Source organism: Apodemus sylvaticus, chromosome 20 (genome assembly GCF_947179515.1).
Source record: "Apodemus sylvaticus chromosome 20, mApoSyl1.1, whole genome shotgun sequence".
Lineage (NCBI taxonomy): Eukaryota > Metazoa > Chordata > Mammalia > Rodentia > Muridae > Apodemus > Apodemus sylvaticus.
This window is the reverse complement of record NC_067491.1, coordinates 48,597,570-48,619,138: the sequence shown is the minus strand read 5'-3', so window position 1 is coordinate 48,619,138 and position 21,569 is coordinate 48,597,570. Positions and strand designations below refer to the sequence as shown.

General features: G+C 46.6%; 1 protein-coding gene across 3 annotated transcripts in view; it reads left to right on the top strand.

The window, feature by feature from the left end:
* LOC127671124 (tetratricopeptide repeat protein 41) overlaps positions 1 to 21,569 on the top strand; it is a 62,457-nt gene that overhangs the window by 2,852 nt on the left and 38,036 nt on the right. For all 3 annotated transcript variants that reach the window (XM_052165804.1, XM_052165805.1, XM_052165806.1), the window contains exons 2-4: positions 4,167 to 5,141; positions 12,109 to 12,289; positions 16,592 to 16,806. In XM_052165804.1, the coding sequence (XP_052021764.1) occupies positions 4,346 to 5,141; positions 12,109 to 12,289; positions 16,592 to 16,806 (1,192 nt within the window). In that variant the 5' untranslated portion in view covers positions 4,167 to 4,345. The remainder of the gene's footprint in view (positions 1 to 4,166; positions 5,142 to 12,108; positions 12,290 to 16,591; positions 16,807 to 21,569) is intronic.

Sequence of the window (21,569 nt, the reverse complement as noted above, 5' to 3'; positions counted from 1 at the left end):
TAGCCTCTGTACCTACAGACCATGAACAGGTATTAATAGAGGAGGCACACCACAAGAAAATGTATGTATGTATGTTTTTGGTTTTTTTTTTGGATTTGGTTTTATCGAGACAGGGTTTCTCTGTATAGCTCTGGCTGTCCTGGAACTCACTCTGTAGACCAGGCTGGCCTCGAACTCAGAAATCCGCCTGCCTCTGCCTCCCAGAGTGCTGGGATTACAGGAGTGCGCCACCTTTGCCCGGCTGTATGTATGTATGTATGTAATGTATGTATGTGTGTGTGTGTGTAATGTATGTATGTGTGTATCTATATATGTATGTATTTATTTATTTATTTTGGAGACCAACAAGATCTTGCTAGCTAGCCTGGGCTAGTCTAAAAGCCACTATGTAGCCCAGGTTAGCCTCCAATGCTGGGTGCTTCTGAGTGTTAGAACTACAGGGATGTGCCTGTACACCAGGATGTAAGCGCAAGTTCAGGATGTAACCTGAGTAACCACAGTAGAATGTCACAGAAGAGAACTGTGGAACCCCGATGGGGGCATTGTTGACCTTGCTACTGGTGAGTGCCTAAACCTCACCAGGCTGCACTCTTAAAGGGGGTGGATCTCCTCACAGTTAACTCTTGAATCCACTTTGGGTTAGTTTTCCTTTTTACAATGGTTTTCTTAGACAGTCTCGTGTATGTGTATGATGTATTATTTTGAGCTACCTAGCTCCCGTTACAACCAAACCCCTTCTTCTCAACAGATTTCCTTCTGTCATGTCTTTAAAAGGTATTTTAATGTGTATATTAAACCTCAAATTCAAGTAACCCAGCAGCAACTGCTACTCTGAAACAAAATACTAAAAAATAATTGCAGAAAGAATCAAGAGATAGCTAGCAATGTCTAGTGTTGTTAGTGTGGTTCCTTGCTCAATAGGATGGTCCAACAATAAGACAAACAATTGGGATACATTTTAGCAAAATTGCTGGAGTCAGCCTGCCTATAATCCCAGCAGTTGGGAAGCAGGCTGATCTTTGAGTTGGAAGACAGCCTGGTCTACAGAGAGAGTTCCAGGACAGCAGGCTACACAGAGAAACCCTGTCTCGAAAAAACCAAAATGAGAGAGAGAGAGAGAGAGAGAGAGAATGAGAATTTGAAGTTCCTTATTTTGTAATTATTATTTATGCATCCCAGATATCCCGTACCTTACTTTATTTAATGTCTCAAACGAATATGAGACTATGGCAAATTTTAAGATGAACCTATAAAAATTAAGTTTTGCTCTCATCTTGCAAAAACATAAAAAATTGAAACAAGAACTTCCTTTGTATTAATTAATATATGGGAATTAACAAAGACATAATTCCAGGGGGAAGAAAACTGCATACTGTATTGAAGAAAGGAAAAGACATGAGCTTGGATCTGTCTGCACCCTGAATTATGTGCTGCTGTGTGCTGAGCTGCAGCTTTAGGGGGCACTCGGAGTTTCCCATGGTGCCTGCTGGTCTGAAGTGAAGGCACGCTTCAGTGTGTGTTTTAGGGTCACTACTCTTCGCCTTTCTGCTTCTACTTCCTGAGGACTGCGACCAAAGGCGTGCACCACCCATGCACAGAACTTTCTTTTATTTGTTTACTTGTTTGATTAATTATTAATGTATTTTTTTGGCTTTTTTTTGGGGGGGGGGATTTGGTTTTTTAGAGACAAGGTTTCTCTGTATAGCCCTGGCTGTCCTGGAACTCACTCTGTAGACCAGGCTGGCCTCGAACTCAGAAATCCACCTGCCTCTGCCTCCCAGAGTGCTGGGATTACAGGCGTGTGCCACCACCGCCCGGCAATTAATGTATTTTTTGAGACAGGGTTTCTCTGTGAAGTCTTGGCTGTCCTGGAACTGGTATCACAGACCAGGCTGGCCTTGAACTCACAGAGATCCACCTGCCTCTGCCTCCCAAGTGCCGGGACTAAAGATATGTGTCACCATGCCTGGCATAGCACTTGTTTTCTTTTATTTTTACTGTGGTAATAAAAAGGCATCTTTACAGGTGTAGTTTTTACCTCTCTGCTTTGTTGGCTGAAAGTGATTCCCAGAGAGTAGAGTCACCGAATCATAGATTTTTTGGTACTTGAACACATTTCTTTTTGTTAATTTATTTTCATGGCTAGGTGTGTGAGCCTGCATGAGTTTATGTGTGCCGTGTGTGTGCCTATCGCCCTTAGAAGTCGGAAAAGAGCATTGGATCCCCAGGAACTAGAGTTGCAGAAGGGTTATGAGCAAACACGCAGGCGCTGGAAGTGGTTCTTGGGTCCTCTACAAGACCATTACCTTGGACAAGTATTTCCCTAGGACCTATCTGAATTCATCTGCATGCCAAGCTCCTAGAGATTCGACAGTAAGAGTAATAGCTGGGCAGGGCATGGGGGTGAATGCCTGAACTTCAGCACTTAGGAGACCGGAGATTTCACGTTCCATCCCAGCCAGGATAACAGAGTGAGGCTAAAGAAGAGGAGGAAGAGGAGGAGAAGAGGAATGCCGGGACAGAAGCTCAGCTAGTAACGTGCTTGTCATGCAAGCACAAGGACCTGACTTTACTCCCTAGAACCTACTTACAAAAGCTAGTCATGGTGCCTTGTGTATTCCCACCACTGGGAGGTGGAGACAGGAAGACCTCTCTGGGCTCACTGGCCAACACACCCAGCACACACACATACACACACACACATACACACACACACACATGAGCCCCATACTCCATATACGCATACTCCTTGACACACAGAAATGACCTCATTTCACAGAGAAATGAGAGATGACAGAGGGTTTGTTTTGTTTTTGCAAGGATTGATAATCTATTTCTAGTCTCCTATGTGACAGGTGAGACTTCTATTAATAAAATACCCATAGTGTTTATTCTGCTGTCTTTTGTAGGTTTTTTTTGAAGACAGCATTGTGAAATTGAAAAAAAAAAAAAGCTTTCTACACTGCATATCTATTAGAAAACTCCTTTTAGGACAGATGTTTCTACACTGCTGTATGGCCCCTTCGCATCTCCAGCCTCTATGGAGACATTAGAATGCATGTGTTTTGAGTCAGGCTCACCTGTGTATAAATCTTGACATTCAGGCCCCCATGATAGCTCCGTGAGTAAAGCACTTGCTACAAGGTCTGATGACCTGAGTTCGGTTTCCCAGAACTCACATCACATGATGGAAGGAGAGAACTGACTCCAAAAAGTCCTCACATCATCCGTGGTGCATGCGCACTCGCACTCACACTCGCACTCACACTCGCACACACATACACACACATACACACACACACATGCATATACCCCAATAAATGAACAAATAAATTCAAGCAAGCAAGCCTGATGTTTCACCCTGACTGTGGATGCTCTGTTTATCCTTCCCCGACCTTTGTCCCTTGATCTGGATATTCCCCTGTAGTATCACTGAGGCAATTCAATGCAGAGACCTAATACTTTGTTTTTTAAAGGCATGGACTTAACATGCTGTTAGGAGATCTTAGGAGCTGTTTTATACTTATGTATGAAAGGAATAAATATAATTTTTTTTAAAAAAAGTGATATTTGGTGTGGAAGTAAGCCTTACCAAAAAAAAAAAAAAGTAGTTTTCATAAGTACGTTTAGCTCTTGCTGGTATAGCTGTGATGTCACTGGGATGTTTTCTGTTAGCTCGGTGGGATTCAATTCCAGTAGATGAGTGGAATGTCTTGTGGGCCTATAGGACTAAAGATGAAGTAAAGCCATAGAATTCTATCAGGCGCCTTGATGCAGACTTTGTTTGGCTGTCTTGGTCTTGGTCTTTGGCCTGTCTTCCTGGGCTAACCGTATAACTATTCTCATTCTCGCCACGGCTACTTGTCATGAGTCTTTCCTGTTCACGTTACTTCTGACTACATCTGGGTCCATTTGTGGACTTGCCTTCCTTTATTAATCACCTTGCATTGGTTTATACATCTCTGTTGGGCAGAGGTAGTGGCCGGCCAAGGGCTCGGGGGCAGTGGGGGACTCTGGGGAAGAAGGGAGGCCCACTCCTTTTATCTGTTCATCTTATGGGTTGTTAGTGCTTCAGCCAAAGCTTGGGGGGGAGTCAGGGAGAGACACAAACTGCCTGCCATCCTCAAAGAAATCTGTTTCGCCTTTCTTGCCCTTCCTCAAACTAGATTGCTTAACGGCGGCATCCCTTCCACAAGAGACACTTTAAGGCAGTGGTTTGGATGAAGCTGACCGCTTGCTTATAGCAAACGCAGGTAAGAGAAGACCCAAGCCGTGGACCTTGGCGCCTGGGCCAGGATGGAACTTTGTTTCTTCTCATTGTGGTGCCGTCCTGGAGCTGAGTGAAATGAGCGAGGAGGGGAGCGAGACTGGACAAAGACACCACAGTCAACCCGTTTTACACCGCCAGAGGCCTATCCAACCTTATATCTGTTCCACTCTAGATTTTCAAGAAGAGAGAGACTTTTTAGCCAAAAACATCTTCCCTCAGCTTAATGACTTCTGTGGCCCCCGGGGTACCTACTTCAAAGCTGTGGACCTGAGATGGTCGGCCGTGAAGGCCCATAAATCCTTCACCACCAACCAGTTCCGCCAATACTCCTGTCTTCACTCTCAGCACCTGAAACTCTGCCTGGACTATGTGAACAGATGCTTCCCATTTTTCATCTGTCTGCTGGGGCAGAGCTACGGAGATTTCCTCCCCGACTACACACCTTTCCTGTTACCCAAAGTCAAGGACTTCGAAAGCTTATCCAAGGGAGAACAGAATCTATACGTTGCTGCCAAAAATGGTTATCCCTGGGTCCTAAAGACCCCCAACTGCAGCCTGACAGAGTTCGAGATCATCCAAGCAGCCTTTCGGAAGAAATCTCAGTTTCAGTTTTTCTACTTCCGGACATCCAACACACTGCTGCGGACTTTTGGTGAGGAGGAAGAGGAGGAAGAGGAGAAGCTGTCCTCAGCTTATCTGGTCAACAGACAGGGGAAAGTGAAAGTGGGGAAACTCAAGGCTAAGATCATTGGTAAAGGGCTTCCTGTCAGATTCTACAGGGACCTGGAGGAATTGGGCGATATGGTTTTCAAGGACTGGTCAGCTGTTGTGGAAAAGCTTTATCCAGTCACTATGATCATGGAAAATATAGGTGAGTTCATAGACAGATGGCTAAGTCTGTCATCAGCATCGGGGGCGTGTCCTCTGTGTTTTCCTTCAGAAGGAATGTTTTTGTGTGTGCATGGGCATGCGTGCGTGCGCGCGTGTCTGTGTGTGTGTGTGCGCGCAGCATAGTACCTCTGGAGGACAGAGGACAACTTTTGGGAGTCGGTTCTGCACACTCCTGTCTCTCTGGCCCACAGTTTCCTGTCAGTTCTCCTGTTTCCATCTCCCATCTTTCCGGATCCTACTGTGCTGGGATTACAGATTCAGGCCAGTGCATCTGGCTTTTTGTGGGCACCAGGGCTAGAACTCAGGTGACAGGCTTGTGCATCAAGGGCTTTTACCTGCTGAGCTGTCTCACTGGCCTAGGAAAGGAACTCTTAAATAATTGAATATACTCACTAAACATTTTAAATTAACACCATAGTCCTGTAGCTTATGATTCTCTCTCTCTCTCTCTCTCTCTCTCTCTCTCTCTCTTTCTCTCTCTCTTTCTCTTTATTTTTTATTTTATTTTATTTTTTTTGGTTTTTTTTCGAGACAGGGTTTCTCTGTGTAGCCCTAGCTGTCCTGGAACTCACTCTGTAGACCAGGCTGGCCTCCAACTTAGAAATCCACCTGCCTCTGCCTCCCAAGTGCTAGGATTACAGGCGTGCGTCACCACGCCCGGCTTGCTTCTCTCTTTAAAAATATATTTATTTAGTGGTGGTGAATGCCTTTACTCCTGGCATTCTAGAAGCAGAAGCAGGCAGATCTTTGTGAATTTGAGGCCAGCCTGGTCTACAGAGTAAGTTCCAGGATAGTTATAACTCTGTTACACAGAAAAACTATGTCTCAAAAAACAAAAACAAAATCAAAATATATATTTATGTGTATGTGTGTGTGTGTCTGAGTACATGCACACACATGTATGTGCACCATGTTCCTACAGGAGCCTGAGGTCAGAAAAGAATGTCATATTCCCCAGAACTGGAGTTATCAGCAGTTGTGAGCCACTATGTGGGTGCTGGGAACTGAATCTGGGTCCTCTGTGCAAAAGGACTTTTGGACTGAAAAGAAGAGCTAATACCAGGCCAGGAGACTATCAGGAAGTTAGGAAGCTCAGAGAGGACCCAGGATATCTGGCATTCATGTAGGTCTAGCGGGATGCTTCGAGCCAGGGCTGGCTTTGTGCCCTGCCCCCTGGTCTCACCTGCAGAGGATTTTGATTACCCACGGGAAGGACAGCATCATTGGTTGGTGGATAGAGGCTAGGGATATACTGCATGGGACAGACCTTAGAGTGAGGGGCTACCTAGCTCTAAATGCCATCAGTGCCACAGTTAGGAAAAGAAGAAGCCTTTATTGTCTGGCGATGTGTGTGTGGTGGCACAGTTCATCTTTAAGGTGTAGCCTTGAAGGGTAACCTTCTGATCTTGCAGATGAGGAAAAAAGAAAGCTGCTGTATGGTGGATAGGTGTCTGACTGCTAAAGGACCAATCTCAGTTTTGAACTCGGTCCCCTGGTTCTCAAATCCTTACCTGTGAGATCCTTTAATCCTTTAAAAATTTTTTTTAAAGATTTATTTATTCATTATAAGTAAGTACACTGTAGCTGTCATCAGATTCTTGCTCCAGCCCCACTCGCTTGCTGTCGCTGTCTTTAGACACCCCAGAAGAGGGCGTCAGATCTCATTATGGGTGGTTGTGAGCCACCATGTGGTTGCTGGGATTTGAATTCACGACCTTTGGAAGAGCAGTCAGTGCTCTTAACCGCTGAGCCATCTCTCCAGCCCCCCTTTAATCCTTTATTGCTTGGCAGAATCCATGACTCACAAGCCTGAGAATTTGTGAGAAAAGCAGACTCTGAGGCCCCACTCCAGGTCCACCGAATTAGAATTTGCAACTTAACGTGAGCCGACTAGGAGATTTACATGTTACATGTTAAAGTGAGCGACACTGCTCCCATATCATAGTCCCTCAAAGCAAAATGAATATGCCAGATCTTTTTGAAAATAGCGTCCTAAGGGCTTGCGTGTGGGAGACTGCATAGCCAACCACAGGGCCTGGCAGAGGTCTTTACCCAGACAGGCTCAGGCCGGACCTGATACCCCTACAGGAATATGAAGAACTGGAGGTTCACATGCCTAGGGTATGCTTAGGGGTAGGAAGATGACTATGTTTGGTCCCCTGCTTGAGAGATGACATGCAAAGGTTACAGTTTCTAATGTAAGCACCAGTTAACGTGGGCATGCAAAATGGCAGTTTATTCCCTGGTCCTTTCTGGATCCGGGTAGTCAAAGACCTTGGGATGTGATAAGGGGCAGATGGCTGGGTGCTGAATCCAAGGTTATTGACCCATATAAAGTAATTTGTGTTTAGTGCTGAGGGGTAGCAATGTGCTGGTCACGTGAAACCCTTGGGGACTCCGGCAAAGAACATTGTTATTCTCAGTTCTAGCGTCTCCTTGTTGTAAGTGACATCGGTAACTAGGAGAACTGAAGAACTGGGGCCCCATTCTGTTGTACCGAGTTAGAACTTGCTTATAGAACTGCAGAGCCGAGGCTTGGTTCTGGTCCGTGCAGGCTCCATCCTGGTGGTCACAGGATGTCGCTAGGCCTGGGCTCAGTGTTTCTGAGCTGGGGTCTGCTGTCAAGTTGGCTCAACAACTTGAATTCCCCATCATGGGAAGAAACACGACTATGGCTCCAGGTTTGCAGTCTTAGCATTGGGTCATTGTGTTTATGAGGGCCTAAGATGGGCCATGTGTTTGTATTTGACTTGGTCACTGGTGCCAAAAAATGTCATGTTCTGAAGAGCTAATCCTGTAGCCAGAAGAGCAGTCAGGAGCTGAAGAACGGGAACCGAGACTGAGGGAACCCCAGATCCTGATCTAGTGCTGTTCCTGAAACCAAGATGAAGCCAGGGGGATGTGAGGCGGCCAAAAAATACAGACCACATAAGTTCTGTTGGGATAGGGCTTTGGACTCTCAGTTCAGACCTGTGCTAGATCCTAGTGTCCAGTTCCAAGCTGTGGAATTCAGAAAGTTACTGTTGATAAGCCCTGGTTTCTTACATAAAACAGATTAACAGTAAATATCATGAAAGAAATAACAGCAATGAAGGAAGTCAACATGGGGTGTTTACTCATGGTGACAGCTGTGAGCAGTTGTAAGAAGAATGAATACCAACAAATGGGGACAGAAGAATGCATATATTTGGTTCACGTGTGAAAATGTGGCCAATATTACTATTCTTTTCCTGATCTTAGTGTGAAGCCCATCTGATTAATAATCACCAGTGTGAAGAAGAATCAGGCTTTTCTGTAGATGCAGATTAAGGCCACCTTGTGGGATCACTGTACTTATGTTAGTTTCTTTTGTTTTGTTTTGTTTTTTGGATTTGGTTTTTTTCAAGACAGGGTTTCTCTGTGTAGCCCTGGCTGTCCTGGAACTCACTCTGTAGACCAGGCTGGCCTCAAACTCAGAAATCCGCCTGCTTCTGCCTCCCAAGTGCTGGGATTACAGGCGTGCGCCACCACCGCCGGCTTATGTTAGTTTTTAAAGTGGTTTTGGGTGGGCATGTTTGTGTGTGATATGTATGTGTATGTGCATGTGTGTGCATGTGTGTGCATGCATGTGCATGCGTGTGCATGTGTGTGCCATGCATGTGTGTGATGTGCATGCATGTGCATGTGTGTGATGCACTTGTGCTGCCACGGCGTGCAGAAGCCAGTGGACAGCATTGTGGAATCAGTTTTTCCCTTATGCCAAGTTTAGCACTCAGGTTTCTGGGCTTGCATAGCAAATATCTTTACTTATAGAGCCATCCTATTGGGCCTGTATTAGTCTGCTGCTGCTGCTGCTGCTGTTATTTAAGAATGGGTTTATGTAGCTCTGGCTGTACTGTACTGATTCACTCTGTAGAGCAGGGTTGGTCTCAGACTCACAGAGATCTGTCTGCTTCTGCCTCCTGAGTGCTGGGATTAAAGGCATGTGTACCACTTCCTGGCCTGATTTTGAATATTATTGAAAGGTTAGTTTATTTTGGATTTTTGTTTTTTGTTTTTTTTTTGTTTTTTGAGACAAAGGTTTCTCTGTACAGCCCTGACTGTCCTGGAACTCACTCTGTAGATCAGGCTGGCTTCAAACTCAGAAATCCTCCTGCCTCTGCCTCTCAAGTGCTGGGATTACAGGCGTGTGCCACCACTGACCGGCTTGGACTTTTTGTTTGTTTGTTTGTTTGTTTTTGTTTTGTTGTTTTATTGTTGTTTCTTTGGTTTGTTTTACACAGAGACAATGTTTCTCTGTGTAGCCCTGGCTGTCCTAGCACTCACTTTGTAGACCAGGCTGGCCTCAAACTCAGAGATCTGCCTGCCTCTGTCTCCCAAATGCTGGGCTTTAAAGGCATGCACCACCACACCTGGCTTTGCTTTTAGTTTTAAATCACTTGTGAGCCAGACAGTGGTGGTCCATGCCTGTAATCCCAGCACTCTGGGAGGCAGAGGCTGGCGGATTTCTGAGTTCAAGGCCAGCCTGGTCTACAGAGTGAGTTCCAGGACAGCCAGGGCTATTCAGAGAAATCCTGTTTTGAAAAACAAACAAATCCAAAACAAAACAAAACAAAAATCACTTGTGTTTGTGTACGTGAGTGTGGCTATGTGGGGGTAGGTGTACATGAGTGTAGGTATACATGACCAGGCTGGCCTCGAACTCAGAAATACACCGCCAGAGACAAAAGGTGTCAGATGCTCTGGAGCTGAAGTTGAGGTAATTGTAAGCCCCCTGATGGGGGTGCTGGGAACAGGACTCAGGTCCTTGGCAAGAGCAGTATGTCCTCTTAACTGCTGAGCCATCTCCTCAGGCCCTAGGTTTCATTCTAAAATGGGTGTATTTACACTAAATCACTAAGACACATGGTGGGTAAATCATAAAAAAAAAAAAAAAAAAGCTTTAGAACAGGCATTAAATCCTTTCCTTATGACCTTTTGTACCCTTAATAATTCAGGTGGGGTCTCACAGTCTATTGGTAGTTTCTGAAAAGCAATGTAAGTCATCAGTGTACATGTGGGTGAGTCTGTGAATGCATCTGTGTGTGTGTGTGTGTCTGTGTGTGTCTGTGTGTTCATGGGTATGCAAGTACATATAGTGATACGTTTTGTAGAGTGTGGTATGGTACAGTGGAAGAGGTACCTTAGCGGGCCCATGCTGAGGCATCCCTCCCCCGAGTACAGGTCATATGAAGGCTGTAGTAGAGAATAGAGTTTATTTGGGGGCATAGGAAGGGGGTTGAGAAAGGAATAGAGGAAGATAAAGGGGGGGGGACAGAAAAGGACAGAGAAGACAGACAGACAGACAGACAGACAGAGGGAAGAGAAGACAGTCTCTTTCAAGAGACTAGCAAGCCAAGGCCACCTGGCTGTTGCTAGGTAACCGCTGGGCAGAGCCTAGAAGGAGTGCTAGCAGGCTAACATATAGAGCCTGGGAAGCAACCTCGATTTCAGTTTAGCCTCTTGGCTCCTGGAAGTCTCATGACACATGGATGAAAGTGCTGCAACAATCCATTTTCTGTAAGCTGACTTTATAAATCAATTACAGATACTTGAGTTGTTCCATAGAGAAACCTGAGTGAGGCCGAAGATCAATTGATCACAGAAGGCTGAACTGTGAGGTCCTCCTAAATTCTGCTGAAACGCTTGGAAGCTAGTGTTGGCCAGACTAAGTTTCTAAGTTTGTTCCAGCTCAAATCTCAACCCACAGGGAAGCCCAGTTAGTTGTGGAGGTACAGGGGTGTCTTCTGGGAATGTAGCAGACCAACCTGTGCTCTCTTTCATGATACTGCCCTCCATCCCCTCTTCCCAGCCCTGCCCCTGACTAAACTTGGAGAGTGTGTGTCTCTCCTGTGAGGAGGGTGTTTTGGGAGGCCAGATCACCCTGACCCCTAATCAAACGTTTCGCTTGGAACCGAAGCAACCTGGAGCTGGAGTGAACCTTAGAGATAGATCATCTAGTTGTCTGTCCCTCCGTATCCTACCAGAATTTAAAGGATGTCCCAGTGGCAGAGCTGCATCTGTGCCTGTGGTTATTGTCCATATTGGAACAATTTACTCTAAAATATGATTTATTCCCCAACATCTGCCATGGAGGACATACACCTACTACACACACACACACAAACACACACACACACACCACAGTATGGAACTGTCTTTGTACTAGCTAGCAGTTTGAATAGACAGATTATATATATATATATATATATATATATATATATATATATATATATATATATCAAATCTAGTTTTGTTTTTATCGCTGTCACTCTGAGGTCCTGAGAGTTGGATTCTGTGAGCAAATGGCACGAGGAAAGTTAAGTGGTCTGTCTATATGGTGGTGGCTCTCAACCTGTGGGTGGGTCTCAACCTGGGGATTACATACCAGATATTTATATTACGATTCATAACAGTGGCAAAATTATAGTTAGGAAGTAGCAACAAAATAATTTTTGGCTGGGCGGTGGTGGCTCACGCCTGTAATCCCAGCACTCTGGGAGGCAGAAGCAGGTGGATCTCTGAGTTCGAGGCCAGCCTGGTCTACAGAGTGAGTTCCAGGACAGCCAGGGCTACACAGAGAAACCCTGTCTCAAAAAAAAAACAAATCCAAAAAACCAAAATAAAAAAAAAAATGGCCAGGGGTGGGGGTGGGGGGTGGGGAGAGGAACAGGTCACCCCAACATGAGGAGGAGCTGTACTAAACAAAGGGTCACAGCATTAGGAAGGTTGAGGACCACTGGTCTATGGTTTGCTTTCAGTCTTCTATATAGTAGAAGACTATATATGTATAAAATATGATACAACCGCAGAGAGAAAGCAGTGTAGACACGGACTGGGGTTCTCCCTGGGCATTTAGAAGAATCACACAGGACTGAAGATGTAAAACTAAAAATCTAATACCTTCCTTATCTCTCCCCACTGTCAAGACTACAAACACAGTTTTGAGAATTTGTATCATGAAGAGTTTGCGGAGAACTGCAAGCAAGTTTTTGTTATTTCCAAGGAGTCAAACAGAACCTTTGAAATATTGGAAAGATTTGCTATAAAAGACTTTGATCTTGACTCTAACAGTACTATAGCAGGTTCGGGGTTAGACTCCATTCTCAGGTAAGAGGTTCGGAAAACCTAGTTTATTTTATGGGGCTAGAGCAAAGCGACCTGACTTTAATAAGTGTGAGCCTCTAAATTCAGAGTGTCTGTCCTCCACTTCCCCATGACTTTCCTACACCAGAGACCTTGGCATCATGGCTTCCTAACCAAGTCAGCTCCGGTAGACATGCTAAACCAGTAGACATGCTAGCATGGAAGCGGGAAATCTGATGGACCTGCCCCTAGACAAAGAACTACGTGCAACTAACTCCTGCTGAGAAAAGGAGAATATGCCTTCCTCCGGGATGAGCCTTCCAGTTTGTCATCTAATACCAAGTGTGAGCCTGAGCTCATATACATACTAACAACATTAAGTCAGCCAGCTTGATATATAAGCATATATGTATAAATAACAATAATTATAAAGAAAACGAGGCCATGAATTTAAGAAATTATGTAATTACATTTTAATTTTTAAATGTTGCAAAAATGTAAATAAAACATTAGATTAAGGAAAGAAATAAAGGACAAAAGACATCGAAAGCCTTGCTTCGGTTGGAGTGTTGGCGACCCCCCTGCTTTCTCGAAGCTTTTCTGTACTCCACACACACTCTTGGTGCTCTGAAGATGAAAAGCCCCTGAAGTCTCCTACCTCAAAATTTGCTTAATGCATTCCTGAGAATTACCGAGCGACTGCAAGCAAGGGAAACCGAGGAGCGCGGACATGTTTGGATTATTACGTCATTTACAAAGAGTGCCTAACCATATCACTCTACATTAAATTAATATATTCACCAAGTACTTATTAAAATATAGACCGTATCATATCTGGGTTAACAAGGAATCAAAAGCATCAGCTCCTTTTTGGTGTATCTGGTATTCTGCACAGTACAGCCAACCCCCATACATCCTTCCCCTATGGAGACTGTAGTCCTCTGTGTACTGCCCACGGGCACGAATAACTACAAGCAAACGAACAGTATGGAGCTGAGCTGTTTGCAGCGTCCCTCCGTGTCTCGTTTCTAAACAGGGGAAGGCAACTGACAATATTTTGTTCCCTCTCCTCTGGCTCTTGCTGGAGAGCTGGCTTATTTTGTAAGAATTTGGTGATTTGAAACAAAGCCACAGCAATTGAAATGGTACAGGCTGCCATTGCAGTTACTGTCCTCAGCTTAATACACCCGTCACAGGCCGCTCAGAGTGACCAGTGGTCTCTGGTGGTCCGGCACTCACGCTAAGAGGAAGGCAATATATTTGGTTACCTCAGCATGATACTCAGTCACTGTCTTTAAATACTGCAGGAGACATCTATGGGTGATGATTAAACATGTTAGGCTTGGATAGGCAAATCCACGGAAGCACAGAGTTAGGGAGCAGCAGCTGAGAGATGCAAGTGGGAACGGAGAGAGGGGGGTTATTTAAAGTGACAGAGCTTTTATTTTGGATAGTGGACATGTTCTGAAGTTAAAAACCGACGACGTTTATATAATCTTGTATAATGGAAACCAGCCAACTGGGATCTTTAAAACTGAGGTTCTTTTTGCTTAATAGATTATTTCTCATTTTTGTTTATTATCCTTGAATAGTTCATCATTCAAATGGATTTTGTTTTAATTGAAGAATTCAACTGAGACACAATGAAAACACAGTGATTACATAGTCTTTTTTTTAACTGTATGGAAACACTTAGAGCTCTGTTTGCTGTGCCACCTGGAACAGCTCTGTACTGTATGTTCCTGAATCCCATGTGTTAGTCAATAGAAGAATGTTCTTTGCTCTAAGTTGCAAAGCACGGGCTCAATACCAACTTTTTTTTCTTTACTTATCTCTTTCTGTCTCTTTCAATTAGGTCCCTCTGTGTGGCCCTGGCTGACTTCAAACTCACTACTTAGTCTGGACTGGCCTTAGACTTCTGGCCATATTCCCATCTCTGCCTCCTGATTACTGAAGTTACAAGCATGTGCCAGCATACCAGGTCATATATCAACCTCTTTTCAGTGGTTTGTTTTTTTTTTTTTTTTTAAATAAGGTTTCCATTTGTTTTTGAGAGGATGCCGGGACGCGCTGACCTCTGGTTATGCAGATGCATTCATCACACATGTATTTATCCTCATTGATTTGACCTGTGTCGTGCACACACAGTTTCAGACTCGGAGACACTACACGAACACAAGAGCCAAGACCCCTGCCTCTGTGACTTTTGCTCCTGGATTCAGGACTAAGCAGCGCGGACGAGGAGTGTGCAGTGCCCCGAGTCTTCAAGAGCCAACAGGGCGCTGTGGAACCTTGGAAAGGGGCCAGCAGATAGAGTGAGGGAGAGCCCTGGGCGACAAGGTGATGTTTGGGTAGGCAGCAGAGGTAAGGCGGCCAGCTATGCAAACATGGCATACAAGAACATTCCAGATAGAAGTAACTGTCAATACAGATGCCCTGGGGAGAAATAGCCAAGATGCCAGGCAGCTGCAGGGAAACTAGTGTGGGCTGAGGTCACCTGGCCTCATGGGTCACTGATATGACATCTTTCAACAAGCTCACACTGGCTGATGGCAGAGGCGGGGCTCAAAGTTATATCCCACTTTGGAAAATTCTCGGTGAAGGAATTTAAGTAATAGAGCATTGATGTCTGACTCATACGAATGAGACTGAATTTTTGTGAAATAACTCCTTTTTAATGACTTGACTTGGGGAAGGGGTGTTTATTTCAGTGAGGTTTTTTTTCTTGTTTGTTTGTTTGTTTGTTTGTTTTTTGATTTTTGGTTTTTTTGAGACAGGGTTTTCTCTGTATAGCCCTGGCTGTCCTGGAACTCTTCAGTGAGTTTTCTAACCAACCCTCTTACATTACTGAATCTGAATTCAGGCTCACGGGGTTCATTTCATTCATTCATTCATTTATCCATTTGACAGTTTATTGTCAGATGCTGTGCTAGTCAAGAGGAAGATAATTCTGGGGACTTTACTGCCAGTGAAAAATCATTATACACACATTACAAACTCACATGTGTACACACACATGTGCACACACACACACACACATACACACATACACACTTTGTGCTAGGGATTGAACCTAGGACCTCACATATGATAGCAAGCACGCTACCACTGAACTATACCCACAGACATTTTTCCTTTCCTTTCCTTTCCTTTCCTTTCCTTTCCTTTCCTTTCCTTTACTTTACTTTACTTTTTTTTCCCCATAAAGCTTATCCAGGATGGTCTTAAACTTGTCATCTTCCTACCTCAGCATCTCAGGTAGCAGAGGTTACACATCAGCATCACTAAACCTAGCTAATATATATCAATCTATCTCGATCACCAGTGTGAGGCGATCATGGGTGTGAGCCCGTGAACCCAGCACTGGCGAGGTTGAAGGAGGAGGATCAAGATCATCCTTGGCTATTTAAAAAGTCTGAGGCCAGCGTCAGTGACATGAAGCCCTATCCCAAGAGTAAAATAACTTTAAGTCGCAAGGTCTCCATCATGATATTCACAGGTCTGAGTGCCTCTGCACACACAGAAACTTTGACCACAAAGTAAAGTGCCTTGGACCCACTCACTCCTGACACATGAGCTGGGTGGTGGTGGCCTTTAATCCCAGCCTCCTCGTCAGGAGGCAGAGGCAAGTGGATCTCTGAGTTCAAAGACAGCCTGTTCCACAGAGTGAGTTCCAGGACAGGCGAAACTAAACACTAGACAGAGAAACCCTGTCCTGAAGAGGGGAAGAAAACTGGAAAAGCACCAAGACAAGCTCTTGTCGGAACACAGACTTATTTATGTAGAGCTACCAGTTACCACGCACTGGCAAAGGTTCAGCATGTCTCAGTCAGTGCTAACGGTGGCGAGGTAGCGGGAACTCCAGTTCTACGGGTTTCAGGATTGATGATCGTTCTTGGTGTATCAGCACCCCTGTTCTTCATTCTCTTCCGATGGGATTCATCAGTCAGCAAGGACGGCTGGTGGTGGTGAGGTGTGCAGAGTGAACAGACAGGACAGTGGGCTGGGCCTTCTCCCTTGGCCTGAAGCCCTTGACCATGCTTGAAGTTCATGTCCGACAGCCCTCAGATGGAACCAGAGAAGCCTTCTGGAGCTACTAAGTCTCTACTCTCCTGATCTCATGTCTACAAAACCACAGTTTTGTAAGGAGAAATGACTTACAAAGCCAACTTAGGCCACAGCATCATGTATCTTAGAGGGGAGACTGTACCCAGGAAATCAGGAAATGTTTCTCTCTCTCTCCCTCTCTCTCTCCCCCTCTCCCTCTCCCTTTCCCTCTCCCCCTCTCTAATATTTGAGCTTACCACATACCTTTCTATTTTTCAGAATCAATTCCCTTCCGACTTGTAAGTCCATTTTGCTCTTGTCCGGGGAACGAGGCTGTGGGAAGTCCACTCTGATCGCCAACTGGGTCAATGATTTCCGAAGCAGACACCCCGGGGTGCTGCTGATCCCGTACTTTGTGGGCAGCACGTGTGAGAGCTGTGACATCATGTCCGTGATCCACTATTTCATCCTGGAGCTCCAGCACAGAGCCAACGGTAGGTAGCAGAGCCAGCCTTACGGGGCAGAAAGTGGACAGACCCTCCCCCACCACTCCCCGCTGGTCTTTCTTGACTCACTTCTACTTTCTATAAATACCAACAAGGCTGCTTTAAACACCTCCCACCGCTTGTCAGACTAAAGCTAGAAAGTTCCTAAAACCAGAAAACAATTGGTTTTGATAAAAAGCATGAATCTTAATATAAAAAGGAGACCCATTAAAAAATGTGTTCTTTCCCACAAAAGTAAAATAACAACTCAAAGGATAATTAGCATTTTTTTAAAGCATCAGCGGAATTAGAAATGGGCAGTTGTTGCTCTTGTCCTTGGGTCTGGCATTCTCTTGTTTTGATCTAAATCCTCTATGGCCTCACCCCTGTGTCCAGCCTCTCCCTTCCTAGAGCCTCCTTCTCCTTCTCCCCAGGTAACAGTCTCCTAGGAATCTCTCAAATGAGTCCCCAGCACCATTCCTCCCCATGGTCAGCCTGGAGGAAACAGATTCTTTCTACCCAGAGGCAGTGCCTGAAAGGCTCAACTCTTTTGCCTTGGACTAGAGCAGTGGTTCTCAATCTCCCTAATGCTATGACCTTTTGATACAATTCTTCATGTCATGGTGGTCCCCAGCTACGAAGTTATTTTCATTGCTACTTCATACCTGCCATTTTGCTACTGTTGTGAATCGTAATGTAAATATCTCCTATGAACGATATCTGCTATTTGACCCCCATTTGATTCCCAAAATGGTTCCGACCCACAGCTTGAGAACTGTTGGGCTGGAGGCCGGAGTTGGGGGGCTGGGGGGAGAGTGGAAAAGGCACACCTCTCCCTCCAAAGCCGGGGCCTGGGCTCCCACTGCCATCTCTTGGCCAGGGTAGAGTTTGGACCAGGGAGTGACATGTCTTGTTTCCAAATCAATCTGATGTGTGGGGAATGGACGCTTGCAGGCAGGGAAGGACACTTACTATTGGTTATTGAAACGGTCCTAGCAAGCCGACCAACACATTGCTTGAGGGTAATAGCAGTGGAGAAGGGCCTGTGCTAAGAATTTGCTGAAGAGTTGGGTGTAGGTTAAAGGAAGTGGGGGGACGGTGGCTAACTCCCACCTCTGGGCTTTAGGAAACTAAATGAAAGCCAAGGGCCGTTGAAGGGGACTGGCGGCGCCAGTGTGGTGGCAGGCAGGTTGGAGGAAGTCAGGAGTTCTACGTTGGATGGGTGATGTTTGAGATGCAAGGTGTGTTGTGCCAGTAATGGTGACAGCCATGATGGGGTCTGTGATGGTGACAGTCATGATGGGGTCTGTGATGGTGACAGTCATGATGGGAGCTGTGATGGTGACAGTCGTGGTGGGGGCTGTGATGGTGACAGTTATGGTGGGGGCTGTGATGGTGACAGTCATGATGGGGGCTGTGATGGTGACAGTCATGGTGGGGGCTGTGATGGTGACAGTCATGATGGGGGCTGTGATGGTGACAGTCATGGTGGGGGCTGTGATGGTGACAGTCATGATGGGGGCTGTGATGGTGACAGTCATGGTGGGGGCTGTGATGGTGACAGTCATGATGGGGGCTGTGATGGTGACAGTCATGGTGGGGGCTGTGCTGGTGACAGTCATGATGGGGTCTGTGATGGTGACAGTCATGGTGGGGGCTGTGATGGTGACAGTCATGATGGGGGCTGTGATGGTGACAGTCATGGTGGGGGCTGTGATGGTGACAGTCATGATGGGGGCTGTGATGGTGACAGTTATGGTGGGGGCTGTGCTGGTGACAGTCATGATGGGGTCTGTGATGGTGACAGTCATGGTGGGGGCTGTGATGGTGACAGTCATGATGGGGGCTGTGATGGTGACAGTCATGGTGGGGGCTGTGATGGTGACAGTCATGATGGGGGCTGTGATGGTGACAGTCATGGTGGGGGCTGTGATGGTGACAGTCATGATGGGGTCTGTGATGGTGACAGTCATGGTGGGGTCTGTGATGGTGACAGTCATGATGGGATCTGTGATGGTGACAAGTCATGATGGGGGCTGTGATGGTGACAGTCATGGTGGGGGCTGTGATGGTGACAGTCATGGTGGGGGCTGTGATGGTGACAGTCATGATGGGGGCTGTGATGGTGACAGTCATGGTGGGGGCTGTGATGGTGACAGTCATGATGGGGGCTGTGATGGTGACAGTCATGGTGGGGGCTGTGATGGTGACAGTCATGATGGGGGCTGTGATGGTGACAGTCATGATGGGGGCTGTGATGGTGACAGTCATGATGGGGGCTGTGATGGTGACAGTCATGATGGGGTCTGTGATGGTGACAGTCATGATGGGGACTGTGATGGTGACAGTCATGGTGGGGGCTGTGATGGTGACAGTCATGGTGGGGGCTGTGATGGTGACAGTCATGATGGGGGCTGTGATGGTGACAGTCATGGTGGGGGCTGTGATGGTGACAGTCATGGTGGGGGCTGTGATGGTGACAGTCATGATGGGGGCTGTGATGGTGACATTCATGATGGGGACTGTGATGGTGACAGTCATGGTGGGGGCTGTGATGGTGACAGTCATGATGGGGGCTGTGATGGTGACAGTCATGGTGGGGGCTGTGATGGTGACAGTCATGGTGGGGGCTGTGATGGTGACAGTCATGATGGGGGCTGTGATGGTGACAATCATGGTGGGGGCTGTGATGGTGACACTCATGGTGGGGGCTGTGATGGTGACAGTCATGGGACATGTTTGTGTTGTGCTTCGTGCTGTCCTGGGAGCCTGAGAACCTGTGCCAATACTTCCTGGTCATATGTGTTTGATTTCGGACCCTGGGACAAGGCACTGAGGCAGGCCTGGCCTCCAGGTTCTCCCAGAACCCTTCGGTCTCTACCTGCAAACCCTGCCCCTAACACTGAACTTTTCAGCCCAGGGGCTGGGCTATTCTCCTCCCAGAGGCTCTTCCCTATATGATCCAGACATTTTAGTATCTCCGTCTCCTTTTCCTCTCTCTCTCTCTCTCTCTCTCTCTCTCTCTCTCTCTCTCTCTCTCTCTCCTCTTTGTGCTCAGCTTGCTTCCTTGGGTAAGTTTTAACTCTCTGTGGCTTGGTTCCTCCTATCTGTTTCTTGTTTGTTTTCAGACAGCTCTCCTATAGTTCTGGGCGATCTCAAGCTTTCTGTATAGCCAAGGATGGTGTTGAAGGCCCATCTCTTCCCACGTGCTGGGACCACAAGCCTGCCATACCCAACTTTGCTTTTCTATTTATAAAATGAGGATTTAAAAGGAAAAGTGCCTTAGGCATTTAAAGGATTAACTAGGATAAAGTAAAAAAGACAAAGGCAGTCAGTGCAGGTCCTAGCGTCCAAAAAGCATGGATAAACATTAGCGGTTATCACTGCTGTACTCCTGCTGCATATGTGGGCATCCATATGCCCCTGACTGCCTGCTGGTGCCCGTTGGTGCACCTCTTCTCATCTACCTGTGTGTGCTTCTAGGTCCCGAGGAAGACTGAGGTGCCTCTCAGTGCCTCTGGATGCATTCATACAGTCCGTATGCTGTGGTGCGGGTGTTCGAGTCTCTGTCTGTCTGCCGGGTGTGTGTCTGTGAACATGCAGGGGAGAATGTGGATGGCTGGGGTTCCCTTGCCTGCTCCCCCTGGGTCTGTGAAGCAGGTGTGACAGCCGCCATCAGCCTCCTGACCCTTCCTATTCTGGCACATCCCCAAGGTGTTCGCTTGGGCTAGACAGCTGATGATGTAAGCTCAGCTGAACACACCCAATTATGATTCTATTCCCAAGGTGAGTTGTTATTTAAAGGGGTTCAGAACACTAACAAGTAGCTCTTTAGCCTGGCTGCAGCAGGCCGCGTTTAGGAAAGCCAACGGACTGCAGACACCTGTCCCTGGGAGAACCCCAGTCCATATTCATGATGGAGGCTCAGGAAAGGAGGCTTTGGGCCTGACCCGCGGTTCTGTCTCCCTTTGTACTAACTGGGGAGTCTCAGCAGTTTACCCAAGCTCTTTAACCTTTCTCCTGGTAAAACCTAGCCCTAAAGCTGGACAGGAGTTGACATGGCACCTTCCGGTTCTCCGGTCCTCGGTCCTCCTCCGCTGCTACTGTTATTTTGCTGCTGTTGTTCTTTACTTTGGGATTAGCATTCTGAGTTGGAGGGAAAACAACACCCCCTCCCACCCCCAGGTACACTAGACACACCCACTCCCATTCACAATCAAGTAGAAGAAAGGCCTTGTTACCACTGCAGCCTGATTAGGCGTTTTGTTTTGTTTTGTTTTGTTTGTTTTCAGGGCTGCCTGTGCTCCCCAGCGCTGGCTGGCTTCCTGGATGAGGTGGAAGTGGGTGCAGGGGGCAGAGCGGCTGCTGAGAGAGTGCAGCTGCAGATTCAGCTACTCTGTGGCCCATTTTCCTGTGACCCGCCTCTGTCTGCTTTTCTTGTCCTTGAGCATTTCTCCAATCAAAGGCTCCCTGAGCACCAAGCCTCCTGTTAAGGCCTTCAGTGGCACCTAGTCCAGGCCCCCACCAGCACTAACACCCTGACATCCAGACTGCCAGGGCCTCTGTGGGTACAGGAGGGAGGGAGGCTCAGCATTGGCTTTTGTTGAGTCTGAAGCTCTTTGTCCTTGATACTGGAGTTTAGCCTTCTAGAGGTGTACACACACACACACACAGACAGACAGACAGACAGACAGACAGACAGAGGAACCTCTCAGGCTTTTAGAAGATTTCCTCCTTGGTCCTCACCCTACACTGGCTCACAGGAGAACCTG